Source organism: Phaethon aethereus (genome assembly GCF_964289735.1).
Source record: "Phaethon aethereus genome assembly, chromosome: 2".
In the NCBI taxonomy this organism is placed as follows: Eukaryota; Metazoa; Chordata; class Aves; order Phaethontiformes; family Phaethontidae; genus Phaethon; species Phaethon aethereus.
Window position 1 is genome coordinate 99,520,952 of NC_138582.1, and position 22,740 is coordinate 99,543,691.

At 41.4% G+C, this 22,740-nt stretch overlaps 2 protein-coding genes across 2 annotated transcripts; both read right to left on the reverse strand.

Moving 5' to 3' along the window:
- Positions 1-4,017: 4,017 nt before the first annotated feature.
- On the reverse strand, positions 4,018-10,143 carry LOC309417605 (transmembrane protein 14C-like; the record flags this gene model as incomplete). Its single annotated transcript, XM_082015124.1, has 4 exons — positions 4,018-4,571; positions 4,762-4,849; positions 7,620-7,721; positions 10,068-10,143. 4 exons carry the CDS (start codon positions 10,141-10,143, stop codon positions 4,514-4,516), a joined length of 324 nt encoding a protein of 107 aa, XP_081871250.1. The 3' UTR covers positions 4,018-4,513.
- Positions 10,144-14,329: 4,186 nt separating this feature from the next.
- PAK1IP1 (PAK1 interacting protein 1) lies at positions 14,330-21,896 on the reverse strand (the record flags this gene model as incomplete). The annotated part of the gene is made up of 10 exons (XM_082015277.1): positions 14,330-14,852; positions 15,468-15,594; positions 17,186-17,285; positions 18,097-18,194; positions 18,285-18,430; positions 18,905-18,957; positions 19,602-19,676; positions 19,773-19,893; positions 20,892-21,054; positions 21,834-21,896. The coding sequence occupies 10 exons, from the start codon at positions 21,894-21,896 to the stop codon at positions 14,692-14,694; spliced, it is 1,107 nt and encodes a 368-aa protein (XP_081871403.1). The 3' UTR covers positions 14,330-14,691.
- Between the last annotated feature and the right edge of the window lie 844 nt (positions 21,897-22,740).

Below are 22,740 nucleotides of genomic sequence, written 5' to 3' on the forward strand. Positions count from 1 at the left end.
GCTGGGGAGCCCCTCCAAGCCCTCTGCAGTGGCGGCACAGGCAGCTAACTAACAAGGACAAATAAAGGAAAAAACCAAAAAAGAAAACAAAAAGAAAACAAGAGAGAGGAAAGAGGGAGAGGAAAGAGGGAGAGGAAAGAGAGGAAAGAAGAGAAAGAAGAAAGAAGAGAAAGAAGAAAGAAGAGAGAAAAAAGAAGAAAAAGGAAAGGAGGAAAAGAGAACAGAGGAAAGAAGAAAGAGGGAAGTGGAAAGAGAAAAGAGAGAGAAGAGAAAAAGAAAGGAGGAAAGGAGGAAAGAAGGAAAGAAAAAAGAAAGAGAAATAAAAAAGAGAAAAAAGAAAAGAAAGGAGAAAGGAGAAAAGAGAGAGAAGAGAGAAAAAGGAGGAAAGGGGGAAAGAAAGAAAGAAAAAAGAAAGAGAAAGAAAAAAGAAAAAAGAGAAAAGAAAGGAGAAAGGAGAAAGGAGGGAAAAGAGAGAAGAGAGAAAAGGAAAAATATTAAAAAAAAAAGAAATAGTAAAAAGGAAGAAGAAAACCAAGAAAAGCAGAAAAAAGGTAAAAAGGAAAAAAGGAAAAGAAAGAGTGTTCTTCACTGAGGGAATGGTCAAGCACTGGAACAAGCTCGCAGGGAAGGGTCATGGCCCCAAGCCTGTTGGTGTTCAATAAACATTTGTACAACGCTCTTAGATCTATGGTTTCACTTTTAGGTTGCCCTGTGTGGAGTCAGGAGTTGGATTCAATGATCCTCGAAAATATTAGTAGTAGAACTCAGTTCAACTTCCTTGCAGCAGAGGATCTCAAAATACTGTGCAAATGCTAACATTTAATGAAATTATAGAAGGGAAATACACATTTGTCCTACCATGATTTTCTCATTAGATACTTCTTTTTTAAAAGAGCATCAGTTAAAACAGGGACAGACTGTATTAACTACCAGGTATCTGACCTACCAGTTCTTACTTCTGGGGCGGGGAACACGTTATGCCACGCATCGTATAAGACTGCAATGTAGAAGACGGACAAGGAAGGAATACAGAAAACATTATCTCCATTTCACAGGTTCAGAAGAGAGGCACAAGAAAGCTACAAGGAACATCCAAAGCCATTCTGCACTGGGCTGAGCTGAGGATATGGGACAAAACCATAGGCATTTTGATCTGCTCCAGCACGGAATTTCAAGGAAGCAGGAGAGGAGATGTGTCCGGACATCTCTGTGCCACTATTGACGCAACATTTTGCCATTTGTACTTGTAGGGATTCTGGAGCAACAAAGACTTTCTTCCTTCTGTCGTAGGTGCCTGGAGGTTTTCCTGACCTTTTTTTCCCCTCCCATTTTTCAAGGTGATTAAACTGCTCAGTCAGAAAGCATGACTATAATGCCAAGAAGCCAGCAATTCTAATACCACAAAAGGATAATTGCAGAATACTTTGGGCTGTATTAGCTTCAGCACGGACTGACCCTCAGCCAGGGATGACAGAGTGCCAACAGCTCCCAGCACAGTGACTGACAGAACTGGGACATGGCAAATTACACTTTCGAACCCTGCAGCAGAACAAAAGTGAGGGGATACGCTTTGCATTAAAGACAGTCATGTACTATATTCGTAGAACAAGGGATGAAGTAGGACAGCCTGTGACTACCTCCCTTCTAAACCATTTCACGTGAAGGATTTTCCATCCTCCTCTCAATCTTCTCCTTTGCTAGTCTTTATAAGACAGTTGTCTCTACTACTACAGAGACAAGTAATGTTACTTATATCTTACACTATACTACAGATTTGTACTAAATTAAAGATATGCTACCTGCAAATGTCATGTTAATTGAAAGAACGGGTTAGGGTGTGACATCTATCGATGGGTGAGTAAAAAGACTGCTTTTCCGCCCCTCAACTCAATATTGCAATTGAGCCTCAGTACATTATTGCTGTGTTAGAGGTTTCAGTGTTGTACCTGTAAAGACCAAGGCGCAGTGTCGAGGCACTCAAGTGTACAAGATTTTGACACCTCCACCCCCGCCCCAATATCTGCTCACATCTCCACTAACTGGGTGGTTTGTAACGTTCCCAGCCTGCACATGCCCGGTGTCGTCCCAGTGTGAGCAACTGGCATACCACAGGTAAGATACTGAATGGGAAAGAACCTGGGGTTAGCCAAAAGGAAACAGACAGCATAGGTGAAATTTAGGTTGCCCCATGGGTTTTCCACCTGGGCAGAGAAGAACCTGGGTTCTATTTCTCAGCTTCAGGATGTTTCTGCATTTTTGCCAGTTACTATCTGGCTTTAAGAGATGCTCAAAAAAAAAAAAAAAAAAGTTGCTCCTGTTCCCACAGGTCCCAGGAAATTTGTGCTTTTTTCTCTGCTGCAGTGTGGCTTCCCCAGGCAATATTCCGCCCCTCCTCGAGGAGATCCCACAGCCTGAGGCACAGAGCCCTCTCCTGGGAAGGGAGCTGAAGGGAGCCCAACATCTCTCTCTCCAGGACTTGCGGTAAGCAACCGCTATTACAAAGACAGGTATGCTTACACATCCCCCTTACAAAGTCTAGGGTAAGCTCCTACTTTCAAGAGATCATTTAACTACCAAAGTGAATAGGAAATTCCAGTCTTGAGTGAGCCTCCCAAGAGAGGTGTGAAATACCTGACATTTTCTATCGCCACCCAGCTTCCACCAGGCACTGTAGATGTGACAGCAACACGTGCAATAGAGGGCCTGGGTCTGCACTCAGGGAAATGAGGGTTTGATAACCCAAACTCTCTTCTTCTGTCATTACTATAATGTATTTGAGTTCTGGAGGCATGATTAAACTCTGAGTTGTTGAATCCTAGTGACCCAGTCTGTGTATTGTAAAACTGCTTTCCTTTTCCTGTGCCTCATTAAAAAGTCATTACTCATTTCAGCTTGTGCTGATAGTTGATACTGTAAGTAATATTAAATTAACTCTCTTTTCAGAGTGTGCTTTGAACAGAGTAGGCTTGACTTAAGAACTATTTTAACAGCTAATTTCCTAAAAATAAATAACTAAATCACTCTTTCCAAACATTACATCCAAACACAAGCTGACTTACAGCATGAAGTTTCACTGAAGCCATGGCATGGCTGCAGTGAGTTCAATGCAAAAGTAATAATCTCAATTTACATAGAGACCACCCTCAGTGGAAAACAATCACCAAAACCTACACAATAAAAATAGGAAAAAACCTTATAGGATTACCTAACAATCAGCCTAAAATCACTGGCAGTCTGGAGAAAGGATATTAATGTCTTTAATTCTTGAAAGGCTGTAGAAAATTCTACAGCAGGGATGGAATTTTTTATTCAATTACATAGGGTGATTTAGGACCTATAAAGGGAATTACAAAACTTCTGTTGGATTTTGCTTACAGCATGGTCAAAAGAGACTATGATTTAACTGAGACTAGAATTTCAGATATGCTTTTACATGTTTTAAGTGTTGCTCCCTGCAGATGCATCCTGTACAGATTAGGTTATTTACAGATTAAATGCCTGGAAACATGAGAGGTTACAATATGAAATCTGTTCAAAAACCTGGAATTAATTTTATAACTTGTGCTAAAAGAATTAATAACACAGAGCACAACTGGCCCAACATCTATAGATCTGCTTGTAATTACTACTTTCTACTATGACAACTTTCAATCTGCCACCATATGGGTTTCCATTGATTCACAACAGCAGCAATGTCACTCTGGCTCAAATGATCGCATTTGACTGTTCATTTAGCCTAGCACAGATCTCACTTAATTAATCCACAGAATGAGTTCCTTTCCAACAACTGTTCTAATGCAGTGTCAGTGAAGACCCCTAATTTAATCTTCCGCGCCTCCATTTAAAAAGTGATTTTTAAATATCATCGAAACACAGCACTTGGATAACAGTTCACTACAAAGAAGAAAACAAGGTTAAAAAGCACCAAACAATCCCCTATCTCCCCCACACGCAGAAAGGATACAAAAACATGCCAAATAAAGGTTTGTAACAAATTTTACTTGTAGAAAAGCAACATTTTAGTATAATTTCACAATAAAAGGTAAGATCTGTTTGGTGTTATACAGACATGGTATACCAACTCAGAATGCAACAGCTAAAGCACACTGTGATAGTCAGTATGAAAGGTATGAGATACACTGTTGTATTTAGCCAGTTAGTCCTGGGGCCTCTTTGTGAATACTTTCTTAATTAGGGGTTCTCTCTGCTTCATACATGTCAGCAGTATATTTTATAATATAAAAACTGTAAGTGTTAAAATACACTGAAATGTGTCGGGGGGGGGGGGGGGGAAATCAAACCCAGGACCAATTTCTCACTCACAATAATAGCTTTAACAGATCATTGAAACAAGTGGCACCTTGCATGTAAACTATGTGCCCCATCATTCTATGCCCCCAAAAAGAAAAAAATTTGTCTTGATATAGAAAATTGTTCCATCTTCTTGCTTCTGTGTTCGTGCAACTTCATTATCAGGCTTCCCTACCCACATATTAAACTATAAAACGAACAGTTACTTATCGTGGGGCTTTTCCGCCATCTTCAGTGCTAATCTTCCAACCATTAGCAAACTGTATGTGGGGAAAAACACAGAATTAAACAATAATAAGAATAATTTGTCAATTAATTTGCAAATACTTCCCATGTAACTGGTACATAGAAACAAAAAAGATAAACAAAATATGATTCACTCCATCTCAGCTTAATTAAGCAAATAAGAAATCACACATAGGAGGTTAAAAAAAGTATATTGTGTTGTACCTGACACCAGCAATTAGCCCTGCAGGCATGAATTTTCCAGAGTTGTAAAATCTTGTTCCCATGACGGCAGTCAATGTTCCAGATGTAACTTAAATGAGACATTAAACAGTCCAGTCAGCAGAGATGCATGTGTGTGAGAGAGATGCTACAATTCAAAACTAACAGAACAGAGAGAAGTAGTAGTATCAAGCAAAAAGTGAAACATGGTTATTTCATGTGATGGACTAAAAGAGTCAATAAATCGTGTGAACTTTGGAATGCCTCAGTATGTGAAAAGTAAATATTCTAAATAAGTTCTAGCAGACAGTGCACTCCACATGCTTCTGCACACACTCCTCAAATTTCTTTGTCAAAATGTGCTGCTTTGCAGATTGGAAATAATCTGTGTTACACTGCTCTGGAACTCGCTCCTTCCCTGTGCACAAGCAAATTACTAAACCTGTGCATGAAATTCCCCCACTCTTCGTAAAAGGGAGACACCATTTTCATGTCTAACTTGTAGTAATGTTCTGAGAATTAACTAATTTATGTTTGCAAAAGACTTCCAAAGGGAAGTGTGCTATATAAGTGCCAAGCATTACCAATCTATTTCAGCCCAGCACCACCTTCCACTAAGATCAGAGAGTTAAAGCTATTGACCCTGACCACTTGACATAGAGACAGGAGCCAAGCAGTTTCACTGAGACAGTAAAATAGAAAGGGCAATCCCTGGAACACCGTAACTCAAAGAAAGACTACTAAGAAAACTGTAAGGAAAATACACCTGATGAAATCCTTAGCCTTAGCACACATCTGCTACCCAGTGGTAACAGCTACACACAACATGTTGTTCCAACCACTCTTTTATCTTCTACCATTGCTTCTATGTGACGACTGGTCCTGCAGGACTCAGCTTATCTTCAATCCTAGCCATAGCATCCTTCCTCCTTAACACCACCCTAAATACTGTTCACAGACATCTAGCAATCTCATGTAAGCAGATATGTAAGAAAATGGGACCACAGTCTAACACACAAGAAAGAATCAAAATATTTCAGTATTCAAATGCCTCAAGCTCTAATTAGTAGCCAGTCTTCAAAATATGCACACCTCATTAAATGTAGATTTGTCTAAAACAGCAGTAGAACACACCTTCTCCAAAAACTTTAAAGCACGAAAAGGAGGAAAAGACTCCATATACCATTTAATTATAAAAATGTATCTGACTATCTCTCATATCTGGGAAAACACTTTGTCTCACTCCTTTTATAAGCTTGCTGTATACGCAGTTTATTCCAGTTATTTAGGCTTGACCATGCACAGCTTTTGACCTATCCAGTAGATGTGGAAGTGGACGGCACTGTAGACAACGCCGAAGTGGAGAGAAATGCTGGGCCTTCCCCCTTCACTTCTGACTTTCACGAATCAAAGAGCTAAACGCTATGTCACTGCTTCAGTGACGAAACGCTACAGTCAGTGGCAGCTCTTTCAGCACTGACTAAGCAGTGCCTCTCCACAGTTAGCTTCTAAAAGTCAGGCAGAAGGGAAGCTCCAGTTCGGAAAAGAAAGAGAAACAACACTACTGAAGCTTGCTTCTCTGTTAATTCTCCCCAGGAGTGCAATACCTTTGTAAGTCCACATATTTGTCACATATAAAAATACGCCAATCACAATCTCTGCCATTTTCAACAATAATAAAATAACCTGCTAGGGGTATGGGCAGTCTGCAGGGGAATCACACTTCCCGAAATGCTCCAGCCTGCAGGATGCTGAAAGTAGGATCCAGCCACAAAGAGGACACACAAAGGTCAGATATCAATTTACTAGCACTTTCCTTGCACAATGATCCTTCAAACACGCCAGTACAAGACAGATGGTGGCAGCCACCAATTCAGCAAAGCCTGGGAACTGAAACTTCTTATCTAGTGCTAGAGAACTGTCATGCACCGATGTCTTCTACATATCAGGAATGAAAAGGAGAGGGTACTACTAACACAAATATTGGCCAAAGGGTTACATAAAACACATGCTCACAAGTATCTGAGATACACCAGCCTATCAAGTGTCAGGCATCAACTGAGCCACAGGAATTATCAACATATATTTTCTCAGCCCACTTCAGCTGCAAGGTACCCTAACTTATTAGTGAATGAAAAAAGTTCCAAGTCATATTATTTTGCAAGCAGGATTAGCTTTAGGCACGCACAGGTCAAAGTGATAGGTGATAACTGACCTAACTTGATCGCAACCCTGAGCTCTACCTGGTAAATGGCAGAAAAACAAAAAGTGCATTTTGGAGATTCACGCCATACTACACACTAGTTTTTAAACACAAAATGCTTATTTGATTTTTCATTTTGCTGAAGGATGTGAAATAATGGTATTTGGTTTGATTTTTTTTTTTAAACTAGTAAGTTTCACTTTATCCTAGCACACATTTTCCTTCACAACCTGTAGGTTTTTTGATGTTCAGAAGACAAACTAATGATAAATAACAGATAATTTCTTCTCCTGTTGTAGAAAAGGAACAAAAATATAAGTTTGAATTTATGCTTCTTGCAAAAGGGATGCAGGAATGTAGTGAGAAATCACTAAGTAAGACACACCAAGACAAGCAGTTTTTAATATGCATTCTCAATACCTTTTTTAAAAAAATAACTAAGTAATGCTAACAGTTCACATGCCAGGGAGAGCAGTGAAGTTGGCCACCAACACCAACAGATTTTTCACTAAAACACAAGTTTAAAGATTGGATTGAAACTAGATTCATAACACCACCAGTTTAAGCCTTCTGCAAAGACTTTTAGATACTCATTTTAAGTATACAGTTATTTTAGGGTAAACATAATCCCTTCTAATTAAAATTTTAAACAACTTACTCAGAGAAATCCAAATATTATTTGGGTTCTGTGAGAGCTGATAGGCACCCAGTCCAGCCAAACTCCCAAAGAAAAGGCCAGCAGCTAGTGATGGGACACTACCTAAATAAGTAGAAGATAATGCATTTATTAGAATCTCAGAAATAAACTTGCTCATCAGCTTATCTGTTTTACAAAACACCAACAATAGCAAAAAAAAAGATGGGCATTCATTGTTATAAAGCAGATTAGAGAGGGGTTCTTCTCTTTTAAGATAATTAAGACCACGCTGATCTGCACTAAGAAACACGTTCAAATACTCTTGCATAAGACACAAACAGTATTAGTATTTAATTCTTTAACAGCACACCCATTAATATATTTATGATGGAAAGGATAGTGAGAAAAGCAGAATTGGTGTTTTCTTTGTGCAAACTGAAGTGTTTTGTTTCAACACAGTAATATCAGAATTTCTTTAGAGGCAGTAAAGTAAACGGATGAAATAGTAAGGGTTTAAGATCAGAAAAAGGACTCGTGGACTGAACTGGACATACAGACAAAGAAAGAGTTGCCAAAGAAGAGAGCAGAGTAGATAAGAGAAGCCTTATCTCTTAAGTATACCTGAGATCTGATCCAAAGGTAACTGCAGACTTTAGAAGAAGGTTCCCTGGACATGCCTAAACTTTGGATCAAGTTTTCAGTATAAATGATAGTCCCAAGCTACCACAAGATAAAGGATACCACATCCAAATTGGTGATTTAGAGATTACATCAAGTAATGAAGCGGCATGACCATATTCACCATTGTGAGTGGTGAATACCCTCAGTAAGGCTAATGGAGAATTCAGGACAATGCTGCTGAGGGTGGTTCTTTATATACTCCATTTTTCAGGTCATCTTTAAAAGACTCAAGATTGCAAACCTAAGCTGATAAAGATCTCCTCTCAATGTTACAGGAGGGTTGCATATTGCTACCAGAAAGTAATAATTTTTTGGTCATCAACAAGGTAGCTGTAACATTGCTTCAGATCTTGCTTTTTGTATAAAATGGAAGAGGTAATGATGATAGAAAGCGCCAGATATTCTTCTACACGTGCAACACTCTACGAAGTGGTTGCTCTGCACAGAATACAGTTTAGCAACCAACATGTGGTAGCTACGATTCTTTCCACAAGCCTGGGAGCCAATAAATGGCCATCATATCCTTGAATTTTACCTCAAGGCATTGTTTAAGCAGCTATGACACATACACTTAATAGGACAACCACACCACCTGTGGCTCGGGAAGTTCCCAAGTCTCAAAAGACTGGGACCCAGAAAATTTACTAAACGAAGAGAGAAAATCAATCACTAATTGCCCTGTTCTCATATTCTTCCCAAGGCACCTACTGCTGACCACTACGGGTAAATAGACCTGGTTGTAAAAGAACAGATCACCATCTTAGCTCTATGGATGAAAGTTCCATTTTGTTTAGGTTTCTCCAAGTTATTAATAGGGATACGAGAGCTCTTTTTTTTTCCTCCCTACAAGTCTTCATAGAAGTTCCCTTTCAAAAATCCTGCAACCTGGATTCCTTTGCCTCAGTGCGACCATGTCCTCCCATCTGGGACCAGAGGAAGACACCTACCATTTCATAACGGCCTCTGAGAAATACAGATGCAATTAATTACTCAAGTTCTCAGTATTGTCCCTCCTGTCCTAAACTCCACTCACTGCCCAAAAGATACATCAAGCCAATAGAAAACAGATTGGAATAGGTGTTAGCATCTATGTAGCCAAATGCACTGGTAAGATTCTTACTGACTTCAGCAAGGCACCTTCAGCTAGCATGGCTCAGGGATTTTCAAAGTAGAAAGAAACAGTACTGCAGCAGGGATGAATCCACAGTTCTGTCTGGAGGAGGGCAAACTCAGAAAAAGGTCAGGAAATGGAAGCAGCAGGTCAGAGGGTAAGCTTATGATGCAGAGCCCAGAAAAGGAACTAGTTTAAGGACATATTTGCATTGTTCAGATCTACTTGGAAAGAGGCTCCTTCTGAAAACTCCACAGCATGCAGTATACTGTTACCATCAAGCATTAAAATGAGAATAAATCTCTAAGGGAAAAAAAATGGTGATTTACGTCATTTGAAGACACAGAACATTTACAGAATGCTTATATTTAAATTAGCAGGGGAAAAGGCTTCCTGAAGCAAACGTATGCCAGCTCACCCAAAGAACACAACACAGAAGCAGGATACCAGCATCCAGCAGAAAGCAGACTGTGGGTTTTATCAGCCCACAGCACCAGCTCAAACCAGAAAGCACCACACCCCAAAAGCAGCACATGACACGAACTGATAAACTGGTCAACATCTGTGCGAATTTCGAGATAGGAGGCTTTTGTAGAAAGCCGCCCAGCTCTCACAAAGTTACTGGGGAGCAGGAGGCGTGTGTGTGAAGGAGATACGAGCATCCTCCCGCACCGTACCTGCTTTTGCATAGCCAATGAGCCCTCCTGATGCCACCAGGGCAGCGTAGCCAAAGCCGAGCCAGTCCACGGCCATGCTGACAACTGAAAAAGAAATTAGGTTGAGGATCAGTATCTCTTCATTTTTTAGCGGGGAAAAAAAGTAAGCAGCATTTTGCCAAGGGAGAGCTTTTCTACGAGGAAGGCCTGCCAAAAGCCCAAACCCAGTCCAAGAAACAAAACCCGGTTTGTTGGAAATGCAGCCCTGGAAGCTCCGGGGCGGACTTGGAGGGGGGGGGAGGGGGGGGGCAGTCCCACCGCGGAGGGTACGCGGGCGGCGCTCACCTCTGCGGCTGCCCGGCTCCGTGGCAGCCCAGGGCGGATCAGGCTGCGGAAGGGGAGGCGAGGGAGCAACGCACCGCCCAAAGCTTCCCTCTTCCGGCTGTTCTCAGGGAAGGGAGGGGGGAAAAAAACACCAAAAAAATAACAAAGCCCGAACCAACAGGCGGAGTAGGGTGCGTCCCGCTGTCCGGGGTTGTGGAGAAGCCGTTGGTGCCTTCCCACCTACCTGTAGAGCTGCGGGTAACCCCCCGGGCTCCGGCGGGGAGTGTGGGGGATGCCCGCAAATGCGGGAAGACTGCGGTGCAGGGTCTGTGTGCTTGTTCAGCGAGGGGCATCGCTGCCTCTCAAGCTGCATTCGTGCGCACCCTGTCCATCCCAGTCCTGCGCTAGTAGCGGAGGGGTATGTAGTACAGATGAGAATTTGGGGTTGGGTTTTGGTGTGATGTGAGCTACAACTCTGGGCAGTCGACAGGGTCCTTCTAGCTTTGATCAGTAATTTCAGTATACCCGTTTTATGGAAGCTGGAGAGAATTTCTATAATCTTCAAATTGCAAGCATGGCTAGAGTAACAGAAAAAGGAGTCTTCTGCAGAAATTACATAACCGTGGGAGATGGAAAACACCTTGTAAAGAAAATGTTTTGCATTTTTTTTAATCTGGAAAAATGCAGAGAGATATTTATAACTGTCTGCAAAGATAAGCTCTTTGTTTTTTTCCAGGTGCTTTCTTCTCTTAAATGGTGTTGTACGATTTATTCCTGTTGGCTATGCGCTTACCTCCCATGGACATTTCACCATATAGGAAGAAACATCACCCCTCCAGCCAGATCCCTGAGCCTTCTGAAGGGCTTCAGCACCTTTCCATAACAGAAGGCACAAAACATTGGGAGCCTGTGTTTTCTGCAAAATGCAGCTTTCTCTAGCTGTGTTTCAAATTTTCCCATCTTTATGAATTAGCCTAATTGTCAGAAAGCGGAGAGCAGTTTAATTCCCTTGTTGGCCTAAGTCGTTTAAATACAGATCTCCTGTCTCCCTGAAAAGTGCCACAGCCAACACAGATGTAAGCTATACTGGATGGGGTTCCCTTTGCTGTTCAAGCTGTGTAATGGCTATAAGGTTCAAGTTTCACTGGGCTCTGCTTTGTCATCCAGCACTAGGGTTCCCCAAGGGGGGAAGCAGGAAAACTGGAAGTAGTCCACAGCTGCCGGAGCTGCCAAACTCACCTGGGACTCAGCTGAGATGCTGCTTGCTAGGCCATCATTTCCTGCAGCCATGGCTCCATCTGCTCTACCGGCTTCATGCACGTTCACCCTTTCTGACAGAGGAAGAGCTTTCTCACCGCTGGCATCTCCTCCCTCTCTGCACTGCTGCCTCCCCTCTATCATTCTGAGCAGCTGCCTGAAAACTAGAACAGAAAATGTCCTGAAAAGGAAGACATGCACAAGGAAACAACAAAAAATAATTGCCAAGTACTGGTTAGCAGCTGAGCATTCACTCAAGGTATAGGAAATACGAGTTCTGCTCCCAGTATTGTTTCTGTATTTCACCTTAAAAGCTGTTAGGACTTGACTTCTCTGTCTCCAGTTCACAAATCTTGAGTCTCATGAGATGCATAGTTCTTTTTTACTACACAGGGAGTCTGGATTTTTACAAATGTCAAATATTTACTTGTAAATCGAAACCTTAGAACCAAAATTGTGGAATTTTTGCTTTTTAGTTCTTAAAATTATGTGCAGGATGGATTTTTCCTGGTGCTTATGAGAGACTGCTTCTGTAATTGTGATGCCCGTGGCCACGAGCTCATGTATTTAAAAATTCAACCACTGAAAACTGTTTTAGTAGTGGCAGCCATGTTGTCAAGAACAGACATAAGATAAGCACTATAGAAGAGACATAACATTTTACAAATGAAAACATGTTGCAAAGTATAAGCTTAAATAAGAGAATTGTGTAAGTCCTACAGTTACTACAGGAGCCTTAAAAGTCTGATTCAGTATCTTTCCTGCCAAGTCTACAAACTGTTTTAAGTCCTATATTATTTGCCTGTGTTTGTGTGCACACACATTCAGGGTATTATTGAAGTTAAAAGCTGTGTCAGTTCACACCAAAGTACAGTTGAAACCCCTTTAATGTTGAACTGATTAAAAAATCAACTATACTGAATATTCAGACAGGGAGTTGTGATCCAGTTGGCTGCCGGTCACAAGCGAGGTTCCTCAGGGCTCAGTATTGGGGCCAGTTCTGTTTAATATCTTGTTTAGTTGCTTGGTATCAACGATCTGGATGAGGGGATCAAGTGCACCCTCAGTAAGTTTGCAGACAACATCAAGTCAGGCAGGAGTGTTGATCTGCTGGAGGGCAGGAAGGCCCTGCAGGGGATCTAGACAGGCTGGATCGATGACAGCATCCTGGCCTGTATTAGAGCAGGAGTAGGGAAGTGATCGTGCCCCTGTACTCGGCACTGGTGAGGCCACACCTCAAATCCTGTGTTCAGTTTTGAGCCCCTCACTACAAGAAGGTGCTGGAGTGTGTCCAGAGAAGAGCAATGAAGCTGGTGAGGGGTCTGAAGAACAAGTCTTGCGAGGAGCGGCTGAGGGAACTGGGGTTGTTTAATCTGGAGAAAAGGAGGCTCAAGGGAGACTATAGTGCTCTCTACTACTATAAGGAGGTTGTAGCAAGGTGGGTGTCAGTCTCTTCTCCCAAGTAACAAGACAAGAGGAAACAGCCTCAAGTTGCACCAGGGGAGGCTTAGATTGGCTATTAGGAAAAATTCCTTCACTGAAAGGGTGGTCAAGCATTGGAACAGGCTGCCCAGGGAAGTGGTTGAGTCACCACCCCTGGAGGTATTTAAAAGACGTGTAGATGTGGCGCTTCAGGACATGGTTTAGTGGGCTTGGTGGTGGTGGGTTGATGGTTGGACTCGATGATCTTAAAGATCTTTTCCAGCCTAAACAATTCTGTGATTCTATGATTTATCTAAATAAAGGAAACAGTTACATAAGATAAATACACCCACTTCCAAGAGAATACTGCCATTGCCGCATGAACAATCTCGCAACAGCACCGATGATGCTCGCTTTGTTTCAGTGTCAGAGCATACACAGAGATGAGCTGGAGTTACATCCCATTTTATATCCTCAAGACAGACTGCATTCCTGTCTCCACATTTGGTTCAATCTTTTTTCCCATTTTCTCTACCTTTTCTCTTGCTACACAAATAAGGAGGAACAGTTATTACTAAAGTAAATCAGAATAAGGCATAATTCCAATTACTCGTTGAAAACAGAATAAATGATGAGTACTCTGGTAGTGCAGAAAGCAAGACTAAAATGCCTTACTTTAAAAGAAATAAAGCGAACATTTAGTACAGCCAGCTGACCTTGTTCGCTCCAGCTCAAGTTTGTTTCTCCCAACTGTATACTTGTAATAAGACGTAGAATAAAATTCTGTTCCCACTGACTAGGAGAGTCAGGAATTCATTTTTTAAGTGCAAAACCAATGGGTGACACTTTATCAGCATGACAAACATTTCAAATCTTAGAATTTTTTTTTTTAACTATACAGCTCAGATCAAGGACTTGAAAAAATACTATGGGAAGGGGGAAAAGAGAAGGTAAAACCTTATTGATATCATCTCTTCCACCTAAAAACATGTATCATATTCTGAACAAAAGATTTCAATCATGTGAACCGTGGGTGCAGAGACTTTAAAAAAAATTAAAGGCATGAAGTATGGGCACAATAAAAAACCCAAACATTTTGCTTATAAACTCTATACGTCAAGAACGAGAAAATACAATTTTCTGGGAATTTATGAATAGAATGTGATCATCATATTTTAAGTCATTTTAACATGTTCTTTCTTACAGTAGGAAAGGTAATGCAGGACAAAGGCAGATCATATTTTGAGTTCAAATGAAGAGTAACTTTTCCAAGACTAAAATGAAAAAGTGTACATGTTTTTAATATGCATTTAAGGGAGACAAAAATGTAACTGAGACAGATGCAGCTATTTTTATCATTTTAGCTGGGTTTTTCAGAGCCAGTTAAAAAGTGTATGCTATTGTTAATACAAAAATATAAACATTACATATTATGAATTTATTTTTGCCTCATTCTCTCAGGAAAAGTTGCCATCTCTTGCTATTTCCCAGAATGATCAGTCAATTTATTAGGTAAAAACATTCATTACTTTTAAACAACAGGTCAGTTCAGAGGTATATATCCTGTCATAGGTTTACATCCTTTCACAAACTACAGCAACACCAGCATTTACTTTTTATTCAGGAGAGAATGTAGCTGCCTTCATGCTGAGCTATTCCGTTTCTTTTTCTTCTTTTGCAGTGGAGCTTCCAGTTTTTGCTTCTCTGGAGTAATTTTTCTCTTTCTTTTTGCTGTTTTATCACTTTTATCAGTCCAACAAACTTTGTTTTTCCTGACTATTGATGGTTTTTCATCTTCATTTGCTGAAAAAAAACCCGAATTATTTACACGGATATTTATGTCCAGTCTTTGTAGTCTAAAATGGCACAGATACTTATTTGTATCTCATTTTTAAAAAGGTTTTAGAAAAGATTTTTTTATTTACAGTGAAATGTGCCATTTATGCTAGTTTTGCCTGTGATATGAAAATATCTAACTATCAAGTATGTAAATAGATTATGATATAGGAAAAGAACAGACACCCCCCCCCAACAAAACTGAGCCAGACTTCCTAAGTTTGCCCAACTATATTGGCCTCAGACCTGATTTTATTTGTAGGAGAACAAGACATGCAGTTGTATAAAACTGTTTATTCTTTTCTTATCTGTCTCAAAAGCTTCACAGTGGCTTCCTCAGTATGTTATTCCAGTTAAGAGAAACAAAACTTTCATATGATAAAAGTGAAAAGAGGCTTATGTCCTCCAACGTACATGCAGGCTTGAGACACTATCAGACCGGTAAGGAAATCTTGCCCGTGTCATATCCCCAGTTCTTCAAAATACCAAAACTTTTTCCAGTGCATATACGAAAAACCTCCCACTTAGTACATTCCATTTCACAGTCACATTAACAACTGAAAACACACACAGTTCTGCTACCTTGAGATGATGTTGCAGCTTTATCAGAATTTTCTTTCATTTCTGAAGCTCGGTCAAGCCACACTGCAAGACATGTCAGCCTAGCTTTGGTATTGACTTCACACAGTAAAGATGGCACATCATTAATCTGAAGATAATATATAAAAAGATTAATGAAATATTATTTTCTTTCTGTTTAAATTTACTGAAGTATTTGAGGTGAGAAAGTATCTTACTTCCCACCTTCCACTTAATTTCTGGTGCCTAACAATGTTTAGAACTAGAGGCTGTATACTGATTAATGGTCACATAGTTAACAGTCCTCTTCCTGATACCATTCCTCAGTGGTGGTTTTACAAAAAACTCCCAATGGCTTTAAGGACATATCTTGATAAGCAGGATCAGTGGGTTTCAGGCACATTGGGGTAAGTTTAATACAAGGAATAACTAGATGAGTCATAGACCCACCCAAAAAAAACCCTGTTAATGGTTTCAGGAGATTCTCCAGAGTAATAGGTAATTTTTGGTACAGTTAAAATAATTTTAATTAAGTTATTCCATCAGATTCCTTTTCTCCATCACAAAGATATGGCTGCTGATTAGGAAGAGTCTCTTCAGAGTGTGTTTCAAATCGCTTAACTGTAGTTGTATCAGTCAGCTCTGGGAATACTTGAGGAAATATCCTATTACAGATATCAGGGGACAAAGTGTCACAAATACATGTGCAGCATAACAGCATCAACTCATCAGAAACTACTTGTATTAGGATATTCTACCTCACAGAGCTGGACGGAGCAGCCCACACGGTTATACAAAATTTTACAAAATTTTCCCTGCACAGGAAGAAAATTGTGTATTTGGCCAAAATAAAGACAATGTTACAGAGAAAGGTAAAGAGTTCCTTGATCACTACGTCAATTATGTACAAGGGGAACACAAGTTTGAGGTGAAGGGAAAAGAGGGATTTTCACTACAGCACTTAGACATATAAAAATAGTCAGAGGGGTGAAATAAAAAATGAATTCAGATGAGATATATAAAGTGTATAAATGTTAAGAGAGATTTATTTGAACTATTCAAGATACTTAAAAAGGAGTATAGTAGATCCTTTATTACTAGGCATTAGATTAGAAAAATCTAATTCTGATTTTAAAAGACAACCCCAGAGCAAACATTAAACATGGGAAACTTTAAAGATAAGACATGATTCCTTATTAAACTGTGATACTCAGAACTGTTTGAAAAGACAGGAAGTACCCAGGACAATAATGTGTTTGAATTTTTCAAAAGGGCAACCTTTTCCCCCTACATGAACAAACACCACCCTTGCCAAACTACAGAGTTTGTGTTTTTAAAAAAGTAGCATCAGTCATCAACATTACAAAAAGTCACAGCAGTCCTTAGAACATATATAATTGATTAGATAGCCATAAGTCTGGCCAGGTAGGTCTGAAGGGAAGCATGACTTTACATGAGGAGGACATGAGAGCTCCATAATACCATCAAATTTTATAGTTTGTTTAAAAAAACTACAAAGATACAAAATTATACAAGTGCATAAAAATATGTGCATAGACATATACATCTCTACTGAACATAACATGGAAGAAGATCAAGACATCCAGATTTCAAGTAAAATTTCCTCAGTGATTTAAAATGAATCCTTATAACAGAATTGTCTGCAATTCTGGTTATCTGATACTATTCCGTAAATGTAATAAGCAGTTTAACAGACCAACCTTATTAAGATCCAGATTCCACATTTTAATATAACTGTCACTGGATGCAGTAACAATAACATGTTGTCCTTCTCTTGCAAAACTATAGATATCTTTTATTCTGTGAAGAAAATGTAATACTTTGTCACTTTATAGCATGGCAGTTCACTTCAGAACAGTAAGCTGACAGAAATTAAAGATGAATAGGCAACAGTCTGAAAACCAGTTTGAACAGAAAACCCAAAACTGACAGGCAGGAACCTGGAACAGTAATCTGTTTTGAGTGCTGTCATTTACAGTACGAACACTTGCCTTTGCTAGGCTTGTTAGGATTCAATTCAGAACACTTTAATACTTTTAAGCACACACTGGTAGCCACATCAATGACATTTTAGCTAATGCTTTTGTGTTTTGATGAATTAAAAGCACCATTTGGACAAATATTTGGTATTTGACAATGACAGAGAATATGTGATTACCCTCCTGTTGTCAGGACTGAGTGCAACTGGTTTGTTTTATTTAAGCATTCTAAAGAGTCAGAATCTGTAAAGACTGGTTAAACATTCTTTAGATGGTCTTGCAGGAAAACACTGCTACCCAGTTTCAGAAATGCACAGACCACACACACAGAAGGGTTGTTCCTCTGTGTGTGTGTGTATTTTTACACACACACGCACTCATAAATTTAGAACTGTAATATTTCTAATTCTATATCCTGTTGTTTTTCTAACATGCATGGACAGCACAGTACTTGTGTTCATACTAAAAGCAAACAAGACTGTCACAAATTTTGAATTCAATACATGAATAAATTCACTTTCTATACTAACACAAAATCCATAGTAAATTACGCTGAACATTACAAGTCATTGAACTTTACTGAGTACTCAGCATTGCCATAAATATTTAAATAATAAACAAATATAGAATACCTGTTTTCATGAGCTTTAAATTCACACAGGCATTTCTGAGAGTCACAGCTGTAGAACCTTATAATTTCATCATCACCAGCTATGGCAAGGATAGAATCCTTGAAATGGGAAAAAAGAAATGCAAGTGTGATCAATTTCATGTGTTTCAAACCAGTTGATTTCCCAGCACCTTTCTTTTTTGTACTTACTGTAATAAATCTAAGTGAAGAAATTCTCTTCTCTGTTGTGATAGTGCCAGTGATTGAAGCTGTGTCAAGTTTGTAGACATCCACTTTATTTGTGATCACGGTCACATACCTCTCTCCATCAGGGGACCATTTAATTATGTGGGCATCTGTACACATTGATACATTTATACACACATGTACACAGGTTTTTTGCACTCTATGTTGCATAAGAATCTAAAAGTAAGAATCTCTAGAAGCTGTTAGACACTGTTTTCTACCTAAACTGAGAAAAATTTAGGAAAAAATCAAATAACCTAGAATAAACAAGTAAAACTATGGTCTTAAATATTTATTTCTGATTAACCAGAAGTGTATAAAGAAAAACAAAACACATTTATTTGAATGTCCTGACATCAAATTTAACAGAAAAATATTTACTTTAGTGTCACTATGTTTTCCTTTTGGTAAATGATTTTTACTAAGGACATAAGCTTATATATGCTTGCCTGCATGTGTAAAAAAGATGTGAAAATTGCTTGCAATTAACTGACTTGTTGAATAATTCAGTCTACTTTCCTTTACACAAAAAAATGAAACTGTCTAATTCCACTTTTTTAGTGGATTTAGACTGATAAACTCACTTTGCTTCAGGTTTTTGATAAAGGCTGATCGTCCTTCTACAAGATTCCAAGTTCTGAAAGACAACAGTTGGTAATGTGAATTCTAGTTAAAAACAGCGCAGTGAAACTGAAGAGTCCTATCTGCTAACATGAGGCATCCACAGGAAGCTTTTAAGCATCTCTATGCATTCTACTGCCTTCTTAATACAAGAATACATGATGACTTCATATATTGCTTGCATACTATAAGGTTGAATTTGTGATATTTTGTTATAAACCACCAGTTGCAATGCTCCCAAAAGGAGCCCAATACCAATTTGTGCTGTTAAAATAGAATCTTATATATTTAAAACACATATATGCAGCAACATGTACACACTCTGAGTGAAAAATTACTTTTCTCATGCTAAACAAAACCTGACAGCTTTCAGAAGTTTAAACAAATCGTGTCCAAAATGCAACTGTACTTATACAAGTGACTATAAAGAGTCAGAGTGTAACAGGAAGCTAGGAACAGCAAGGACTATTTTTAAAAGACTAAAATATTGCTGGTACCTAGAACTTAAAAAGATAAACCCATGGAGCTTTGAACCATTTGATGTCCAAATATTTATCAGCGTTGCACGGTCTACTACTGGCATGGAACTGTTGCTTGTAACGGTTTACTACGGGTTACTGAATTATGGTTCTCAGCATTCCTTCATCAGTTTTGACTCACCTTAATGTTTTATCTGTTCCTACTGACAAAGCTAATTTCCCAGAAGGATGAATAGAAAGAGATGTCACGTGCCCCCTGATAAAAAAAATCACAACATATTAGCCACATAGATTACCTATAAGGAAAATAAACCTGAAAACATATGTGAATTTGCAGATTTAAGAAACTCACTTATGTGCCTTAATGGATTTCAGGCATTCCCATCTCTTTGTGTTCCAGATACAAATTAGTCCATCTTCAGCCCCACTCAGTAGATGCGCCGTACCATAGAACTCCAAACAAGTTATTGTGCCTAGAAATACAAACCAGAGCTATCAACAATGTTGTGCATATGGAACGGTTATCACACAGAGAACGTATGAATTAACAGAGAAGCTTCTAGCATCAAAACATGCCAGCTACTACTCTACCCTTGGGAAAAGATGAATTATTTCCTAAGTTTTTCTTCACAAAACCCCCAAACTTTCTTATTATGTGCTCTATCAGCCTCCCTATAGCCATACATGTCTGAACTCCATCTGGTCTGTTCCTGAAATGGCAGTGCTCAACCACTGTGGCGCCAGTGACACAGAGCTTTTATCAGTGATAAGGAATGGTCCTATATCAAAGCCCTACTCTTGACACACAGCTGAATTTACTGCACGTGCTTATGCACCAGATTTATCATCCATAAGTTGAACACAGGTACCATGTTCAGTCTAGCTCCAGGCACTTCTTGGTTATCAGAAGAAAAAGGACAATCAGGACTAAGCTGCAAATAACCCAAACACATTTATTTTGACAGCCATTAACTGATGTATGACACTGCTGTAATTCAGGAGGCATGTGAAGTGGGAAATGTAGAGTGGGAAATGTACCAGGTTAACTCTTCTGGCAGCAGCAGCCTGCTCCCACACACACAAACTCTCTCTTTTGTTTGACTCACATACATTTGTGACAGGACAAGGACACGAAGAAAGAAGGTTGTTGGGAGTAGGCATAGTCTAAATAAACTGTCCTGGTAGAACAAAAATGGCTCACGAGCCATTTGTGGGCTATAACTTCTTAAACAGTTAAAACTAAAAATAATTTGAAGTAGCAGCTATATTTGTGGGCTAATATCCAAGATGATTTTTGGATTTTTATGCTCAAGAAGCTTACCTTACTTGTATCATCAGACCATCATGCATGCAACACAATCACTATTAAAGACTCAAAAAAAAATTTTCAATTTTCTTCTTCTGACAAGTGACAGTTTTTCAGCTATAAGTTTCTATGGTTAATGCCTTTTGCAAAGAAAAGCTCCCTTACCATTGTGCTGTAGCAGTGCCCCATGTTCTGTCTTCTTTTTCATGTCATAGATTTGGATTGTCTCATCTCTGCTCCCAGTGACCACATATCTATTATTCACTGCTACCGCTGACAATGAGGCAGAGTGGGCATGATGTGTAAAATCAGGGACAACTGTCCAGGCCTTTAAATGAAATACAAAATAAAGAGGTCTTTCTGAAGCTTGCCATAGTGAGCTAACTTCGTCGTCCTGTAATTTTAGTTTTTAGAAAAAGCAAAATCTCAAAAAGTGTATGTGTAAAATGCAAAGGAATTATACTCAGCTATTAGTATAATGGGATCTTATTGAGTTAATGTGCTGTTAGGAGATTAGTCCGAACGACTTAAGTGTGCAAATCGCCTCTTGTAATTCGTGTTGGGCTTAGATGAAGCTGTATGTGAAAAAAGTATCTGCACAGAAATAAATCTTATGGACAAGGAAGACGGATTCTCCCATTTTCCACCATTGCAAGCTGGAAACACGCCTTCCACCTGGCACCGGCCCCCCGAGACAATGTGGCATCCAACCACTGCGCAGCCCTGCGCCATAAAAGCCAAGAGGAACGAACTTGCCCCGCAGCCCCCCGCACCCACGCGGGCGGCCACTGCCCGCGGCTCGAGGGACCAGCCGCTCCCGGGAGCCCTTCCCGCCTGGCGGGCCGGGCAGCGGGGTGTCCGTGGGCCGCTCCCACACCCCACGCCAGCAGCGAGGGGCCGAGCCTAAAGCTTGCGGGAGGCTGCCCCGCCCCCGCGGCCCTTTAAAAGCCCACCCGGCACGCAGCCCCGCCGCCGCGGGCAGACGAGTCGGTGAGTAGCAAGGCGCGCTACCTCGGAGGGGGATGGCTGTGTTGGCGGGCCGCCGTTAGGGCGCAGCTAACGGCTGCCGCGCGCGCGTTCTCTTCCCCCTCGCCCTTCCCCCGTTACCTCGGCGGGCCGCGCGGTGAACCCGAAGAGGACCTGCTCGTAGGAGCCCGCTACCAGCTCCATCCGCCACGCCACGCACGGCGCCACTGTGGGGCCCTGCCGCCCTCGGCCACGGTCCGTCCACCGCGCTGCCTGCGCCCGCGCCGGAGGACGTCGTGCTGGGCTGGACCCGCGGTTGGCGGCCGGCCGCGCTCCCTGCGGGGAGAGCCTGCGGCCTCCGCCAGCCGTCGGGGAGAAAAGAGTGGCGGGGGGCGGCGAGGGCCTGGGCTCGGCGGGTCAGGCTCCGCGCGGGGCAGCCCGCGCGGGAGGTCCTCGCGGGGCGGAAGCGGAGCTCGCGCTGCTGCTGACGGCGAGGCGGAGGATGCGAGACGTTAGTCCCGGGATCGGGGAGAGTGGGATCGTGGCGACTGAGGCCGGGGTTTGGGGGGCCGCCAGCGGGGAAGGGGCGAACCGATTTACTGCGCAACGGGAGGGGGAGGCGGCGTCGGCGGCCCCTTCCTTCCCTTCCCCCCACCCCGGGGCCTCATAGCCGCCGCCTCACGGGCGGCTGGGCCGCGGGCCTGCGCGCGCGGGGCGGGGAGGCCCGGCGGCCGTCGGGCCGAAGCGCCCCTCCCCCCGCGCCCGGTGAACCTTCCCCCCGCCTCGGGCGCTGCCGGAGGAGCGCCGCGGCCTTCTTCAGGGCCCCGCAGGCTCCTTTTTAATTATTATTTCGTTGTTGGGGTTTTTTTGGGGGGGCTCCTTCCCCATCGCGTAGCACAATAAACGGGAAGCGCGGCCCGGCGCCAGCGCGGCCGGGCGGGGCGCACTTCTTGCCGGGCGCTGTGGCTCTTCCCGGCGTGCCGAGTGGTTTATAAAAATTGCGTCACGGCCCGGCGGCCTGGGCTCGCCGGGCGGCTCGGTTGGGGGT